Raw genomic sequence first — 18,259 nt, forward strand, 5'->3', positions numbered from 1 at the left:
ATTCATTTTTATAAGCACTGTATTAGGTTAAATGCAGGTTAATTACAATAACGACCTTGTAATGTTTGCATGTTCTGGGCTCTTTTGGGGGGATAGTATATGGGTGTCATTTCTTCTTCTTCTTCTTTACTTCTCTTGTTCACTGTTTCTGCAACCCTGGGCCTAGACTGCTTAGGCTTTGAAAGGGTCGAGACTCGCAGCAAGCCAGTGCATTGCAGGGGGGCTGGGCTAGATGACCCGCATGGTCCCGTCCAACTCAACAATTCTATGATCAGATCCAGGGGGAAGGCTCTGACATGGCAGAGGGGCCCCACTTACAAGGTAACAATGTCCGCATTAGCAGCCTGGACCGCGATGCTCAGAGGGTCCTGCCCATCCTCGTCCACCGCGTGCTGGTTGGCTCCTCTCTTTAGGAACAAGCAGACCTGGCTGTCAAACGTAAAAAGAGAGAGAAAGAGAGAGAGTGAGCAAGAGACACAGAGATGTCAGAGAAAAATCACAGCCAACCATAGTAGACTGAGGCTGCAATCCTATTAAGGGTGGACGAACAGGTCAGTTTCCATCTATCTCAGTTTCTCATTCTTCCAATGTTAAGTTGGGTTCTCCACATTTCCACATCAGTGTGCGATTACTATTATTGTTTAAAGTCCTCGTGAAAACTCACTAGCATTTTAGTGCCTATTTCTCCTCATTTTTGCAATGTGGTTTCTCCTTAAAATAATGCCTTTCTGTACATTATGTTGGGACGCGGGTGGCGCTGTGGGTTAAACCACAGAGCCTAGGACTTGCTGATCAGAAAGTCGGCGGTTCGAATCCCCGTGACGGGGTGAGCTCCCATTGCTCAGCCTCCTGCCAACCTAGCAGTTCGAAAGCATGTCAAAGTGCAAGTAGATAAATAGGTACCGCTCCTGCGGGAAGGTAAACGGCATTTCCGTGCACTGCTCTGGTTCGCCAGAAGCGGGTTAGTCATGCTGGCCACATGACTGTACGTCGGCTCCCTAGGCCAATAAAGCGAGATGAGCGCTGCAACCCCAGAGTCATCCGCGACTGGACTTAATGGTCAGGGGTCCCTTTACCTTTACTTTACATTATGTTCACCAATATTTCTATGCACATTTGAACCCCGTATATGCAGTGTGTGAATAAAGTTTCTGAATTAGAAGCGGCAACGTAGTTTAATGGTTAGTGTGTTGGACTGTGACCTGGGAGACCAGGGTTCAAATCCCCACATAGCCTTGGGGCCAGTCGCTCCCTCTCAGCCTAACCCACCCCACAAGGTTGTTGTTGTAGGGAGTGAATGAGGAGGTGGAGAACCATGTATGCCACCTAGGAGAAAAGGGTGGGCTGTGAATGCAATAAAATAAATACATAAATAATATTTATATTAGTATGTGATCATTTTCCACACAAACCACCTCTGTCTTTAAATCAAATACTTAAGTAAAACCCATAAAAGTCACATACGAACTTCCCCCCACCTGACTCAGACTTTTAGGAATTGAATGGGTGAGGCACTAAGCATTGATCGGTTGTGCTTCTTCTATGCCCAAAACCAGTCTGCAAAAATGCCATTTTCCTCTGCCTAGATTTGAAGCTTAGTCAACAAAACTTTATGTGGACTTGTATCCAGAACACCAAATGGCTTATAATTTTTAGGCTCAGATCTCTCCCCATTTATTCTACAGAGGAACAATAATTCTGGAACACCACCCAACAGGAATAACCCCTGTGTGGTTAATGTCAGAGAACAATTTAGTCAAAATTGGAGCCCGCCAAGACTGGTTGAATTTAAATATTTCAGACAGGAAGCGCATGGCTTTGCCTGTTGTCAGGTTTTTAAGTAAACAACCGATCTCAGTGTGGTATAGTGGTTAAGAGCAGTAGACTCATAATCTGGTGAACCGGGTTCGTGTCTCCACTCCTCCACATGCGGCTGCTGGGTGACCTTGGGCCAGTCACACTTCTTTGAAGTCTCTCAGCCCCACTCACCTCACAGAGTGTTTGTTGTGGGGGAGGAAGGGAAAGGAGAATGTTAGCCGCTTTGAGACTTCTTTGGGTAGTGATAAAGCGGGATATCAAATCCAAACTCCTCCTCCAAACTCCTGAGCTGTCAAAGGCAGACAGTCAGGGAGACAAAATGAGCCTTCCTCAACAGGTACACTTCTGAACACATTACTCGAGAGGAGAACTACATTGCAAGATTTGGAGAGGTGCGAATTTCGGCGGATGGCTATGTTTCGGCTCGAGGATTGTTTTGGAAAGTACAAATTAGATGGGTTCATGTTTATTTGGAGACAACCAAGTGTGACTGGACCTCTTTGAACCCCTCAGCATCCACACAGCTGCATTTTGCACCAATGGAAGATGCTGAACTATCTTCAAAGGCAGCCCCGCGTAGAATGCATAGCAGTAGTCAAACTAGGACACAATTAGTACATGGATAGCCAGGTCTGACATATACCAGCTTAAGCTAAGGCACCCCTTCCTGGTAGCTTCAAGCGCCGAATGACTCACCCAGTGTGGCCCAAATACGTAGCGTGATGCAGAGGTGCGCGCCCTCGAATATCTCTTTGGTTAACGTCTGCTCCATTCTGGAGCAAGAATTCGCAGGCTATCAAGGAGCCCTGATGGAGACAATTGGGAGAGAGATCAGATGGGAGAAAGAAACTAGAGGAGCACCAAACAGACTTCGGCAAGTGTAATCTGCATCCCTTCTTGCTAGAGAGCCGTGGGAGTTGTAGTTTTCTGAGGAGACGGCTGCCCCCCTACAGAACTCTTGGCACCTTTATCAGAGCTACAATTGCAAGAGTTCCTTGGGAGACAGCACAAAAGTTAAGTTTTTAGCAGGTTTTCACAATATGAATCTCTCTTTTTAATCAACTACTATCTATTGCTGCTTTGCTGCTGTTCTTAACTATGTTGTACATAAGTGTGTGCGTGTGTATCGATAGATATTATTGTATTTTAATGTTGTAAACCCCCTTGACAGACAGGTTAATCACGGTCCATTAACTTCAGTGGGTCTGCTCTGAGGAGGAGAAATGTGAGAAAAAATCCAACAGCATTATATAAATCCCTTAACAACTTGGGATCCATTTACCTTTAAGATCACCTTACCCAGGCCCATGCAAAGATTGTCTGAGGCCCAGGGCGGGAATCTCGTTAGAATAAAGTTATAAACTCAAACAAAAAAACCAGTCAGTCCCTGAAGGCCCCCCACAACTGACTTAGGCCTCCGAGACCCAGGGCAAGTGTACCAGGCAGCTCCCCACCCTCTGCAGGGGGCCTGGTCTTACCTCCATTTGCACCCACTCTACCACTTCAATTGGTGGGACTGGCACTGTCGCCTGTGGGACATAATGCCCATTCTGTATTTGTAAGAACTCGATTGTTCAGTGTGGCAGTGTCTACCCTTTGGAACTCCCTGCCTATTGATATCAGGTCGGGATCCTCACTGTACTCCTTTCAAAGCCTGCTAAAAACATTCTTGCCAACCCAGATGTCTAGAAAGTTGATGCAAGTTTTAATCCATTTAATTTTTCTTAGTGATGAATGTCTCTGATTTATCTTTCTTCATAACCCTCTTTGAGGTTTTATTTATTTAATTTTTTAAAAATCAGGCGGTGTATAAATTTTTACAAAATAAATAAATACCGCCGCTGCCGCCATTGAAATAGCTGAGGCTTGTTAGCCTTACCCCCATTACGGCTTGGATCAACGGGGTTTTGTTCTCATCCTCATCGTTCACCCAGTTGACGTCCGCCCCGTGCGCCAGGGCCTCCGCCATCACAGGCAAATTCCTGGCCCGCGAAGCCTTGTAAACCAGCAAACCCGGGTGCAGCTCCCGCAGGTCCTCCAAATCGGAGGCCTCTTGCTCTATTTCAGCTTCTCCGCTGGATTCTTCTGAAACTTCGCACTCTAACAAGGCGTAGGACGAGAGGCAGAGAAGAAAATGCCAGCATGAGGCACAGACATAGACCATATGTGATGCTCAGACCTGTTCTCTGGCCTCAATGGGAGCCAAGCCTGCAGCTATGACCTGAACAGCTCCACCCTCTTGTTTGCCTAGGACCACCCTATCATTTGCATAGCCCCCCCTCCTGATTTATTTCCTTGCTTTGCACTGGAGCAGGCATACAGAACCTCAGGCTGGGCTAAGTAGCAGATGTGGCCCTATGGGCCTTTCTGATTGGCCCTCAGAATTCTCCCCAGGCCACACCCCTCAACCAGCCTGGCTTCACATCCACCTTGAGTATTTCTGCTTCACTGGAATGTGTCCTTGAGACTTGATGAATGGAAGATAAGAGAGGGGTGTGTGGGTGCATGAGAAGGAGAGGAAGAAAGAAAGAGTAGAAATTGTCCCACTGCACAAAAGTTAAAACAGACACCCCTGGCCCTGCCTGCCCACTTTTGTCCCTGGCCCTGCCCATCTGTGCCATGAGACCCCTAGAAGGTTGCCAGGTAAGGAATATGGCCCTTGGACTGCAAAAGGCTCTCATGTCAGGAGCTCAAATTTATCAGATAATTGAAGTCAGCTATCAAGGACGCGGGTGGTGCTGTGGGTTAAACCACAGAGCCCAGGGCTTGCCGATCAGAAGGTCAGCAGTTCGAATCCCCGCGACGGGGTGAGCTCCCGTTGCTCGGTCCCTGCTCCTGCCAACCTAGCAGTTTGAAAGCACGTCAAAGTGCAAGTAGATAAATAGGTACCGCTCCAGCAGGAAGGTAAACGGCGTTTCCATGAGCTGCTCTGGTTTGCCAGAAGCAGCTTAGTCATGCTGGCCACATGACCCGGAAGCTGTACACCGGCTCCCTCAGCCAATAAAGCAAGATGAGCGCCATAACCCCAGAGTCGTCTGCGACTGGACCTAACGGTCACTGGTCCCTTTACCTTTATCAAGAAGTACTTACCTTCCTCCGTGACGCTGTCCACCACCGAGCCAAACACTAGGACGTCGGTGCTGCCGTCGGTGCTGCCGCCCAGCCCACTGTCACTGCTCAGACCTGCGGGGCCAACAAGACACAATCCAAGGGCATTTTAATATGCGGGGAGGCACACACACACACACACACACACAAGCATCTGGTACCCAGAGGTATACTGCCTCTGAACGTGGAAATTCCACTTCGCGCTTCCTGTAGGGCTATGCTGCCAAGCCATTCCCCCTTACCTCCATCCAGGAGGAACGGCGACCCGCTCCCAGTGGGACCGTTACCACTGTCGCTCCATGGGCTGGCTGCCAGGGGGTGCGGCACAGAGATGTGGTTGCCACCTAAGTGGAAGGTGGAAGGAAGTTGAGGGGGCAGTCATGGTCATAGGCACAGGTGGTTTTTCTGCTTTTTTATTATTTATTTAAAGAAATGCGGCAGTCTAGAATGGATCTTGCTCTCCTTAAAGGATGAATGGGAGAGGGAGACAGGAAAGAAAGCTGGCTAACTGTCCTTTTAGTAACCAAACAATTAAACCCCTGTGTTGCAAACAATCATCAGTAATAGCCAAGGCAACACAATGACCAAGTACAACAATGCCAATGCGATGTCAATATAAACTCTTTATATCATCTATACAGAACATTGAACAGCATGAAATATATGAAATATGCACTCTCTGTAAAACCAAACAAACAGAAATCTTATAAATCTCTGAAAATCACAAAATATGCACAGATTTATGGCTTGTTTTCACCAGTTAAGAATCTGACCCATTGCTTCTTTCAGAGACTTGCATAGTCGACAAAGACTTTCAGAGACTCATAAAACTTATGTTTATTTGGTTCTATATTTTCAAGAGAATCCATCAAGAGTGCATATTTTGTGATTTTCAGAGATTTATAAGATTTCTGTTTATTTAGTTTTGCAGAGAGTGCATATTTCATATATTTCATACTGTTCAATGTTCTGTATATGTAAAGAGTTTATATTAACTGTCCTTTTAAGCAGGGGAGAAAAAGAAGGAAGAAACCAGTCCCACAAAGCATAAAAAGACTAAGGGGGTAGGAAATGATAAAGGTGAAATTGGGAGAGGGGGGACAATAGGTTGCGGTTCTTGAAAAATACTTGGGTTCTAGGCAGTGCAGTCCTACTCAAGAGTAGAACTTACTTAGATACAACCCATTGTGTATTTTTTCCTTCCAACCCCACCCTTTCTCAGTGTTTTTGCTGCTGTTGCGACTCAAGATGCACGCCCCAGATGCGGCAGAATGGAAGGGCAAAGTCGGCAACAAAGTCGCCAGCAGCTTAGCTGTACTTACTGCGTGGCCCAGCCCCGGCTCCCGTGTCGAAGTACGAGAAAAGCGAATCCAGCTCGTCGGGGCAGAAAAGGGAATCCCGTCGGAACTTCCTCTCAAGGGTGGCAGCTGTGTGGAAAGAGCAACCCTTATATGGTCCCTGTGTTCGTTGTTTGTGTTCTCACGCACACAACTTGTGCACACATACACACTCCGCCACAATACAGTGGTACCTCGGGTTAAGTATTTAATTCGTTCCGGAGGTCCGTTCTTAACCTGAAACTGTTCTTAACTTGAAGCACCACTTTAGCTAATGGGGCCTCCTACTGCCGCTGCACCGCCAGAGCACGATTTCTGTTCTCATTCTGAAGCAAAGTTCTTAACCTGAAGCACTATTTCTGGGTTAGCGGAGTCTGTAACCTGAAGCGTATGTAACCTGAAGCGTATGCAACCCGAGGTACCACTGTATAATACAGGATATGGTTAAACTATGGAACTCGCTGCTACAGGAGGCACTGATGACCACCAACTTGGGTGGCTTTGAGACAAATTCATTGAGGACAGGGCTATCAGCAACAATGAGTCACGATGGCTCGGTTCTGCCTCCACAGTTGGAGGCAGCCATGCTTCTGAATACCAGCTGCTGAAAACTGCAAGGAGGGAGAATATTGTTATGCTGAGGTCCTGCATTCAGTCTTCATAGGCACCTGGTTGGCCACTGTAAGAAGAGGAGGCAGAACTACACCCAGCAGGCTCTTCTCAGGTCCTTAAATGTGGTAGGATTACAGAATGCGTAATGAATAGCATTATCTGCAGAGTAAGTGCTTTGGGAGGTATTCAGCTAAGTGCTACTCAGAGGAGGTTCACTGCAATTAATGAACCAAAGTTAGCTATATCCATTAATTTCAATGGGAGTATTCTGAGTAGGACAGCAATACCACCCTATATCATCCACGACCCGTCTTGTACACCAGTGCTGCTCTTCTAACAATCCAAACAAGTGTGCAGTTTGAAAATCAGTGGTTAAGATTAGTGAGGTTTTGAAAGGTTCTGTCTGCCATCCTGATGCAAAATGGAATCCACTTGCAAAAAACCTGCTCTTGGGATCTTGATGTCTCAGGAACTGCCATGCAGAGTTTAGTTACACTAACTTAAGAGGTGTGTGGAACGCACAGCAAATGAACAACTTTCAAAAACTATATAGTAAATGTTCCTATATGATTTGCAAAATATATTATTACCAAGCTAAATCTCTGGAAAGTTATTATCTCAGTAGGGCCATTTTCAGAGTGGACAGAGCTGTCCACCCGTCAATCTCCTGACAGTGCTAAGATTGGAGATATGCCTCTGCCTGCTGCTTTTTAAAGAGCAGACAGAGGCTCACCTCCGATCTTAGCACTGTTGGCCCACAGCACTAAGATGAGCGAGTGGAGAAATCCTGCCTGCACTTTTGACACCTTATAGAATGGTGACGTGCTTTAATCTTTATAGGCCATTGGTCCAACCCAGCAGGACCCCTCTAAAACTCTGAATGTGACTTCTGAAAATGCCTAATGTGAAGTAAAAAATAATAATACATTGTGTTACTGAACTGAGCCACGGATGAACCATCCCTTCTAAGAGACGGCATGAGAAAATAAGGGCTGGCGTGGCAAACAGCAGTTCCTCACCTGAAGAGTGTGCTGCCGGTGATGCGTTTCCTGCTTCGTGCCGGTACTTCCTCCGTGCTGTGGGCGCTTTTGTGGAGCTGTTGCGCCTCTGGCACTTTTTCACGCTCCAGCGCCGGGGTTTCCTCTCATTCTCCGCCAGGGCCTCCCCAGTCGACAGCTGCTTCAGGAACTTCTTCTCCACGTATTTGACTTTGATCCATGCTTCTTTGTCCTGCCTGAGAGGGAACTCAGTTTCATGAAGAGTTCCTTCAGAGCACCTGTTTAGTTCAGCGTCCATCTTTGATTTGCTTGCACAAAGCTGATGCAGAGGTTAGGCTGAGCCTTTGCTCTGACTTGTTTATGGGGCTAGGCCACAAATAGATAAGAGGGTGCATTGGGATCTACCGGCTGATCTCAGGGTTGAATATCAGTGGATCGGAAAGAGTTTACCTGGGTCAACAAGGTCAACAATGAGAAAGGGAGTCTGTTCCACTGTCGAACAGCTCTTACAGTCAGAAAGATCTTCCCGACGCTTAGTCGGAATCTCTTTCCTCGTAACTTGAAGCTATTGCTTCATGTCCCAGGAACAAACAAGCTTACTCCATCCTCCATGTGACAGCCCTATAGATATCTGAAGATGGCGATCATCCCTCCTCTCAGTCTCCTCTTTACCAAGCTAAACATACCCAGCTCCCTCAACCATTCCTCATAAGGTTTGGTAGTACTCAATAACACCTGGAGGGCCATAGGCTCTCCATTTCTGGTCTAGAGGGTATTGCCCTTCAAGAGGGCCTTCCTGTCCTACACATTGCAGAGCGAAGAGGAGGCAAGCATACCTTGAGCTGCCCGCGGTGGGCTTCTTGAGTCCCATCTCCTCGCACTGCGCCTCGTAGATCTGGTTCATGGTGGCATTCCCCAGCTCACACATCAGCTTTTAGGAAAGCAAGCAGAAACACACTATGTTAGGGGGAAGAGATGCTCCCCTCCCCCCGTCCGCAGCCAACCGCATTTACCCACAATTAGGGATGGCTGACTCTGTCAATTTCGGTTTCTGTCAGTTTCTCATTTTCCCCAACGGTGAAGAAATTTGATCCAGTTTCTCATTTTCCTCAATGGCAAAGAAATTTGATCCAGTTTGCATTTAAAGGCGAAGTCACCGAATTCACATACTGTCAAACAATATGGAAGAATATGTTTAGGGAAGTTTTTAATGTTTGATGTTTTATTGTGTTTTTAATATTCTGTTGGGAGCCACCCAGAGTGGCTGGGGAAACCCAGCCAGATGGGTGGAGAATGAATGAATGAATAAATAAATAAATAAATAAATGATTATTATTATTATTATTATTATTATTATTATTATTATTATTAAGCAGAAACACAACCAACCTCTGAAATTTGCACTTATCCAAATTTTTCAACGCAGTCCTCAACAAATGAAATGTGTACAAAAGAAGGCATATATATGAATACAATTTGCATTCAAATGCATACATTCATGAAAACAACATTTTAAAAATCATTATTTCAGGAAAAATTGGGTTTTACAAAAATTGTATCAATTTAGGGAAACTGCAAACTGTGTACAGTGGCAGAAGTGAGCATAGCATGTTGATGAATTTTCATGAAGACTATATATATATATATATATATATATATATATATATATATATATATATATGATTACAAACTGATGTGGAAATTTGGAGAACCGAACTTACGACCAGGAAAATGAGAAACTGAAATCCCATCCCTAGCAGCTAGATCAGGGGTTATCAGCCCTACCGCCCACTAGTGGGTATTTCAGGATTCCTGGTGGGCAGTAGGGGGTTCTACAGCACAATCCTCCTTCCATCGAGCACTGGTGGGCAGTAAGGAAATTTTACCATCAAGATGCATTTGTGGGTGGTAGGTATAAAAAGGTTGACTACCCCTGAGCTAGATCAAGGATAGCCAACATGGGCCCCTTCAGATGTTACGGGACTACAATTCCCATCATTCCCAGCTAGCATGGCCAATGGACAGGGACGATGGGAACTGTAGTCCAACAAAGTGCGCCAGAGAGCTCCCACCCCACCCCCTCAAGAGGTGCATCCCATACAGCACAGGCCGCCCCCCTCCCACCCACTAACCCTTCCTGCCTACTACCTATTTGTCATTCAGAGTTTTGGCCTCTACCTTCAGTAGCTCTGGCTCCCAGGAATCCAGTGTGAGCGACCGCACTTTGGAGCAGTGGACCCCCAAGCTCCTGTAGGGAAGAGGGAAACAGACAAGAGAGGAGAGTGGTTGTACAGTTCAACTGCTGTTTGGTACATACACACACAAGGTGGCACGTATTAATCAGCACGTCCACAGGATTTCTGCACACGCAGCCAGTCTAGTACAGGGTCAGTGGTTAGAACACTTGTTCTGGGTGCAGGTTCTATCCCTGGTGCTATGGAGGACAAGAGTATTGGTGGCTACTAGTCGGATTGGCTATGTTCTGCTTCTTCTGGCAGAAGCATTATGCCTCTGAATATCAACTGCTGGGAATTGCAGGTGGAGAGGGCTACTCTTGTGCTCATGTCCAGGAGTAGATGGACCAGCTTTGGCCTGATCCAGCAGGCTTGTCTTATGTTCTTATCTCTAGGTAGAGCTAGGAATGTCCCTTGTCTGAAATCCTGGAGAACCCTTGCCGGGATAGAAAGATACATACTACAGAGGAATGGCTGGTACAATTACTGGAAATAAATAAAAAAAATTCCAGTAGCACCTTAGAGACCAGCTAAGTTTGTTCTGGGTATAAGTTTTCGTGTGCATGCACACTTCTTCAGATACACACGCACACGAAAGCTTATACCCAGAACAATCTTCATTGGTCTCTAAGGTGCTACTGGACAATTTTTTATTTATTTCGACTGCGTCAGACCAGCCTGGCTACCTACCTGAATCTAAAATTACTGGACTTAGCTGAGATGGCAAAGTCAACATGTTTAATTGGAGAAAAATCATGACAAACATTTATTAAGTATTGGAAACTGATTTGGGGCTTTTTGCGTGGAAGAGAAAACGAACTTGTAACACCTGGATTTGAAGAGTGAAAAAGTAAAGGCTTATAGAAAATACAATAGTTGGGTGTTAATGAGCGAATACTATATTTAGATGACAGACAAGAGAACCGGAAGTCTTTTTATATTTTCCCCACTTTATTTTCTTTCTCTCTCTTTTTTTTCTCCCCACCCCCTTTCTTTTCTTTCCCCCCATTTTTCTTCTTTTTGCTCTGTTCCTTTTAGATTAGATTTTTAAAAATATATCTTCTATTCTGGTGTACAGTCATACCTCGGGTTACAGACGCTTCAGGTTGCGTTTTTTCGGGTTACGGACCACCGAAACCCGGAAGTAGTGGAACAGGTTACTTCTGGGTTTCGGCGGCCGTGCATGCGCAGAAGCGCCGAATCGCAACCCGTGTGTGCACAGACGCACCGCTGTGGGTTGCGGATGCTGCGGGTTGCAAACGTGCATCCCGCACGGATCACATTCGCAACCTGAGCATCCACTGTATTATAAAAACATACTTTGTATTTGGATTGAACATTTGTATATCAAGTATCAATAAAAATACCAATAATTAAGAGGACCCCAGTTTGTCAGTGTAGTCAATACCAAGCTAGATGGACCAGTGGTGTGGACAGGACAGGCATGCCATTGCCCTTTTTGTGAGTTTCTCAGAGGGCTTATGGCTGGCTTATTGGAACAGGGTGCTTGAACTGATGGACCTTCGAGTCCAACAGAGCAGGGCGATTCCGTTGCCCTTGTGCCCCATTTGCGGGGATCGACTCAGCAAGCTTACCTGTGAATCCCTGAACATTCAATGCATAGTAAGATGCCCAAGTTGATGCTGGCCCAGCGGGGGTCGGCTTGCCCGCAGTCGCAGCACTGGTCATTGCCTGGGATGCTCTGCACCCTCTGCAGGATGGTTTCGCCTTTGGCACTGCGGTCCCGCGAGTCAGTAGCCGAGTCGATGCTGCTGGTGGAAGGAGAAGCTGTTCGGTCCAGTCTCTGGAAAGAGGCACAGAGCGGGATTTAACAATGAAAAAATTGCCTGCTGGTGTTTCTTGCGGCCTTGGCCCAGTATATCTGAAGGAGCGTCTCCGCCCCCATCGTTCTACCCGGAAACTGAGGTCCAGTGCTGAGGGCCTTCTGGCAGTTCTCTCACTGCGAGAAGCCAAGTTACAGGGAACCAGGCAGAGGGCCTTCTCGGTAGTGGCGCCCTCCCTGTGGAACGCCCTCCCACCAGATGTCAAAGAGAACAACAACTACCAGACTTTTAGAAGACATCTGAAGGCAGCCCTGTTTAGGGAAGCTTTTAATGTTTGATGCAATACTGCATTTTAATATTTTGTTGGAAGCCGCCCAGAGTGGCTAGGGAAGCCCAGCCAGATGGGTGGGGTATAAATAATAAATTATTATTATTATTCCAGTAGTGGCTGGTTCCCATTGAGACTGATAGGGCAGAAGGCAGGGAGTCCAACAGTAGGTGGCGCCAGAGCCAATGACAGGCAGAGACAGAGCCATTGGCAAGAGGGGCTACCCTCAGATTGGTTGTAAGTCAGAACGCAGGTAGACAGGGGCTGAGTGAGGGCAGCCTGAGCTTGGCGGGGCAGTGCCCCCTTTGCCCCAGTGAAATGAAGCTCTTTTTCCATTTGCCCCAAGGAAATGAGGCCCTTTTGCGGTTTGCATCCACCATGATGCAAAATGAAAGAGTCTATGACAAACCTAGACAGCATCTTAAAAAGCAGAGACATCACTTTGCCAACAAAGGTCTGTATAGTTAAAGCTATGGTTTTCCCAGTAGTGATGTGTGGAAGTGAGAGCTGGACCGCAAAGAAAGCTGATCGCCGAAGAATTGATGCTTTTGAATTATGGTGCTGGAGGAGACTCTTGAGAGTCCCATGAACTGCAAGAAGATCAAACCTATCCATTCTGAAGGAAATCAGCCCCGAGTGCTCACTGGAAGGACAGATCCTGAAGCTGAGGCTCCAATACTTTGGCCACCTCATGAGAAGAGAAGACTCCCTGGAAAAGACCCTGATGTTGGGAAAGATGGAGGGCACAAGGAGAAGGGGACGACAGAGGGCGAGATGGTTGGACAGTGTTCTTGAAGCTGCCAGCATGAGTTTGACCAAACTGCGGGAGGCAGTGGAAGACAGGAGTGCCTGGCGTGCTCTGGTCCATGGGGTCACGAAGAGTCGGACACGACTAAACGACAACAACAAATGTTGTGTAGTTGTTAGAGCATTGAACAAGAACCCAGAAGACTAAGGTCCAAATCCCCACTCAGCCATCAAGCTCGTTGGGATCAACTTGGGCCAGCCACTGTCTCTCAGCCTAACCTACCTCACAGGGTTGTTGTGAGGATAAAATGGGGAGTGGAGGGTACTTTGCATGCCACCTTGAGCTCCCTGGAGGAAAAGTGGGATAGAAATGTAATGAGAATGATGACAATGATTATCTTATCGTCATCATTCTTATTGTTCAACTTGCAATTCAGGGGACAGAATACAGAAAATTCTGTTCTACTGCAGTCTATCACTTACAGAAACAGTGTCAGTTACCCTATTTCAGAAAGTTAAAGATTCTCCCACAGATGAATTGTATGTTACCTTCCATCTTAGTACTGTAGAAGCATTACAGGCACTCACAGTTTCTGGCCTGTGCAATGAAACTCTACCACCAGATGGCTCTATAGGCTAATTCCTAGAAAAACACATTTGGCTTTATGTTCATCATCCTCCTACCATGATTTTTCCCTGCTCTAGAACTCTTGAGTCAGCCATTCATTTTTAAGAGGGGGCTTAAAAAAATTAAAAAGAGGGACATGCCAAAGAGCCAGCGCCATGGGTTCTGCCGAATGACTCCATTGCAAACCAAGAGAGAGATGAGCAGTGATTTCTGCATTGTAGCGGGTTGGTCTAGATGATCCTTGGGATCCCTTCCAACTCTACTATTCTCTGAGAGGCAAAGGGATCTTTAACGCATCCTAACCCAGCTTGTGAACAACAAACAAGGGATTAAGCAGAGGTATGATTTTTTGACTTATTTTCCCAGTAGTGATGTATGGAAGTGAGAGCTGGACCATAAAGAAGGCTGATCGCCGAAGAATTGATGGTGCTGGAGGAGACTCTTGAGAGTCCCATGGACTGCAAGGAGATCAAACCTCTCCATTCTGAAGGAAATCAGCCCTGAGTGCTCACTGGAAGGACAGATCCTGAAGCTGAGGCTCCAATACTTTGGCCACCTCATGAGAAGAGAAGACTCCCTGGAAAAGACCCTGATGTTGGAAAAGATGGAGGGCACAAGGAGAAGGGGACGACAGAGGATGAGATGGCTGGACAGTGTTCTCAAAGCTACCAGCATGAGTTTGACCAAATTGCAGGAGGCAGTGGAAGACAGGAGTGCTCTGGGCCATGGGGTCACGAAGAGTTGGACACGACTAAACAACTCAACAACAACAACATGAGAGCTGAACAGGCGTCAAAAGCGAAATGCTGGTCTTCGCGAGGTGTGTGTGATCTGGTCTGACAAATTGCAAATAAATATTTAAAGTAAATAAACTTACCCTAGAGGTGTCTTTAAACCTTTACTGTGAATTTTGTCCACCTGGTCACCCCTCTTAGGATGTTTTCATATCAGATACACATTACTGAACTCGGAAATGGCAACTGCACTTACTGGGTGGGGTAGACCCCATAACCGGCACCTCTTTCTCTCCCCGTACCCTGATCTCACTTCAATGTAGGGATGGTGGGGGAGGGGGGAGAGATTCAATTCAGTTCGGATTGATAAGCAAACCTACCTAGCTCATGTTTTGCAAAACAATGCGCAAACCGAAACACAAGCATCCTTTGGCATTTACACTTTTCCAGATTTTGCAACGCAGTTCCCCTGCCAAGGAATTTGCTCCAAAAAAAATTGCATACACTCAGGTGAAGCATGCATAACGTGGCACATACTGGTGAAAATAGCAGTGAAACATACATTACGTTGGGAAAACTGCTTTGCAAACGTGTGGCAAAATTGCATGCAAATTTAGAAGAAATTTGGGGGTCTTATTGGGTTATTGTTATTGTTTTCTTTTTATATATTGTGATCTTTTCTGTGAACCACCCTGAGACCTCCAGGTATAGGGCGGAATATAAATTCAATAAATAAATAAAAATAAATAAAAATGTTTAAAACGTTGAATTTTCACAAGTACTTTTTTTATTTAAAAAATCACAAACTGATGTAGGAATGTGGAGAACGGAACATAAGATTGGAAAGGGGGGGGGGTGAGAAAGTGACAGAAACGAAAATCGCATGTCCTTACTTCAATGTAGCAGCTGTCGGGACTCTCTCGATAGGCAGAGGCGATGCTAGCTTGAACCGCTTGGATCCACGCCTGGCGCAGTTTCTCTGAATCAGCCTGCAGCATGCAGCTCCTGAAAGGGAAGTTGGGGTTGGACTAGATGACGCTCGTGGTCCCTTTCCATGCTACCATTCTATGATTCTAGATGAAAGAGCAGGGTGTGCTTAAGCCCGGAGGAGACCGAGAGGGGACATGAACAAGCCCTCTTCAAATACCTGAAGGGCTGTTGCGGAGATGAGAACCAGTGTGGGCCCTGGGAGAACAGGGTTCAAACTTCCTCGGAGGACAGGTGGCAAATAAATGCCACACATAACTAAACAACCAAAAAAGGGCTGTTGTTAACACACCATGAGGGCGGCATCAGAAAAGCAGCAGGCATCAGAAAAGCATGCCTTGGAAAGATCAACTTCCCCACTGTGTGTCGGAACATCAAGCCAAAGAATTAAAACACTGACTACCCAAAACATTTATATGGGAATGGAACAGAGACAGTGCTTGGTAATGGAATCTGATGTGTGGACCGTCCTGAATTGGACCATTTATCCAATCTAGGTCATGATCCGCTCCCGGACTGGATCAGGAGAGTCCACTTTGGAACCCGAGGAGACATTGTGTCTTGCTTGTGGGCTTCCTGCAGGCATCTGGTTGGCCACTGTGAGAACAGGATAGGGGACCAGATTGGCCTTTGCTTTGGGCCTTTTACAAAAGCTCCCCTAAACTTTATAAACATGCAGATCTCTTAAAATGGGCCACACAGCACCTAAGTAAACAATGGAATCTGCTACTGAAAGATGTAGTGATGGCCACCAAATTTGGGGGGGGGGTATAAATAATAAAATAATTATTATTACTATTATTATTATTATCATCATCAGCTTAGATGGCTTTAAAAGAGGATGAGAAAAATTCATGGAGGAGAAGACTATCAATGGCTACTAGCCACAATTAAAGGAGTGCTGTTACAGACTTCCCTTTGGGGAATCTGGTTGGCCACTGTGAGAACAGGAAGCTGGACAAGATGGGGCCCTTGGCCTGATCCTGCAGGCTCTTCTGATCTTGCTCTAGGCTTCGCATACAGAAGGTCGCAGGTTCAATCCTCGGCATCTGCCGACAGGCCTGGGAGAAAACCCTGCCTAAAATCCCAGAGAGCCATTCAGTGTAAAGAACACTGACCTTTGTGGGCCAATGTTCTCACCTGGCCTAAGGCGCTTCCTGTGTGATGGCGCTATAGAAATAGAATAGTAATAATACAGTTGTACTTTGGAAGTTGAACAGAATCCATTCCAGAAGTCTATTCAACTTCCAAAACGTTCGGAAACCAAAGTGCAGCTTCTGATTGGCTGCAAGAAGCTCCTGCAGTCAATCGGAAGCCATGGAAGCCCCGTCGGACGTTCGGCTTCCAAAAATAGTTCGCAAACCGGAACAGTCACTTCCGGGTTTGCGGCCTTTGGGAGCCAGAACGTTCAAGAACTAAGCTGTTTGAAAACCAAGGTACGATTGTAATTAGAATGCACTGGAAAAGAAAGAAAGAGGAGACTTGCACAACGTACTTAGTGGGGGAGACGACTTCAAAGCAAAACCTCCGCTCGATGTCTTCGCAGGGCTTGACGGTGCAAAGCCGGAGGTCCTCCACCACCACCGTGAGGACATCCTGAACAGGCAAAAACGGAGCAAGCGCGTCAGTGGCACTGCAATGTCCCACTTGCAGTTGCAGATACGCAAGTGTGTGGAAATGGTTGCGTGTTTTATAAGCTGTCTTGGTTTTCCTTGAGCTTCCAGATCAGAGGCAGGGAATCCTTTCCAGACAGAGGGCCTTATTCTCTTCTGGAGGGGGGGGGGCTACATGCCAGGGGTGGGCGGGGCCAGAGGCAAAAGTGGGTGGAGCAATGAATAGAAACCTTACCTTTGTACAGGTGGCGAGTTTCTAAACACACACACAAATGCACATCCCTATCTTCTGCCCAGGCAAGCAGGAGAAATGATCAAGGACACATTCCAGGTAGGGGAAAACAAGGACAGTGAGGGCTGTGGCCTAGGGAGATTTATGAGGGCCAGGCAGAGAGGTTGGGAGGGCCAGATTCAGGCCCCAGGCCTGAGGCTCCCCTTCCCTGGTCTAAAGCCTTAATGCTGCGCTGGTAGGGGAAGAAGAGTGAGGTGGGGTCACTGGGTGCCGGATAGGGAGCCCCCATGGGCTGCTACTAGCCCAAGGGCTCATGGTTGCACACCCGATTAAATGAGCATGCATGGCTGGTGGCTACCAACTGTAACATACCCCACATGTTGACGGAAATACAGATAAGGACTCTGTCAGCAAAGGAGACAATAAAAGCTGGGTTTTCCATTTTTCTGAAAAGAATGAGCTGGGGTTCAAAGCACATGCTCTTTGCTTTGGGGGGAACTGTTGCTGCTACCATTTTCATTACCTGGCCTGAGGCTTCCACAAAAGACAAGGGATACACTCCCCCAATAAATAAGATATGGTTTTTTTAAAGTGTATGTTGCCCGGGGCTTCTCAGAAAGGGGTAGCCACAAGTGTGAACAGTTATAGTAAGGCTGTTGGAAGATTTGTCTTAAAAATATTATTTTCATTTTGGCCCTAATTTACGTGGCATGCATAGGGGTAAAGCAGAACCATTAGATTCTACTCTGGAAAATTTGGAAGACACCAATACTGAATTATTATTGCGATTGTTATTATTAGATATATTACCCACCCTTCATCAGCAGGTCCTAGGGCAGGTTACAACTAAAATTCAGTATTAAAAGCAGTTAAGACAAATCACAGTCACAAGAATAAGGCAGGTCCCTCAAAACACACATGTCAGGCATCAAAGGCCAGGGTGAAGTGGGGCATCTTCAACCATCGCCAAAACCTGATGGTGAAGAAGCCAGAAGCACCCCTCTGGGGGGAATCTCACCCACCCGACTCTTCTCTGTGCATGTACAGTGTCGATTGCAGAACCAAAAATTAAAATGGATTCTGCCACTGGCTCTGAACA

At 46.5% G+C, this 18,259-nt stretch overlaps 1 protein-coding gene across 6 annotated transcripts in view; it reads right to left on the minus strand.

The window, feature by feature from the left end:
* Positions 1 to 18,259, minus strand: part of ACAP3 (ArfGAP with coiled-coil, ankyrin repeat and PH domains 3) — a 149,285-nt gene that overhangs the window by 20,562 nt on the left and 110,464 nt on the right. For 4 of the 6 annotated variants that reach the window (XM_083512960.1, XM_083512958.1, XM_083512962.1 and 1 more), the window contains 12 exons: positions 16,811 to 16,911; positions 15,222 to 15,333; positions 11,703 to 11,911; positions 10,052 to 10,121; positions 8,710 to 8,804; positions 7,895 to 8,109; positions 6,249 to 6,353; positions 5,168 to 5,270; positions 4,909 to 5,009; positions 3,698 to 3,918; positions 2,515 to 2,624; positions 319 to 429 (listed from right to left, as the gene is read on the minus strand). In XM_083512960.1, the coding sequence (XP_083369086.1) occupies positions 319 to 429; positions 2,515 to 2,624; positions 3,698 to 3,918; positions 4,909 to 5,009; positions 5,168 to 5,270; positions 6,249 to 6,353; positions 7,895 to 8,109; positions 8,710 to 8,804; positions 10,052 to 10,121; positions 11,703 to 11,911; positions 15,222 to 15,333; positions 16,811 to 16,911 (1,553 nt within the window). The remainder of the gene's footprint in view (positions 1 to 318; positions 430 to 2,514; positions 2,625 to 3,697; positions 3,919 to 4,908; positions 5,010 to 5,167; positions 5,271 to 6,248; positions 6,354 to 7,894; positions 8,110 to 8,709; positions 8,805 to 10,051; positions 10,122 to 11,702; positions 11,912 to 15,221; positions 15,334 to 16,810; positions 16,912 to 18,259) is intronic. The other 2 variants (XR_014528394.1, XM_083512959.1) reach the window with 1 other exon arrangement.

Source organism: Podarcis liolepis, assembly GCF_965112155.1.
Source record: "Podarcis liolepis genome assembly, chromosome: 7".
NCBI lineage: Eukaryota > Metazoa > Chordata > Lepidosauria > Squamata > Lacertidae > Podarcis > Podarcis liolepis.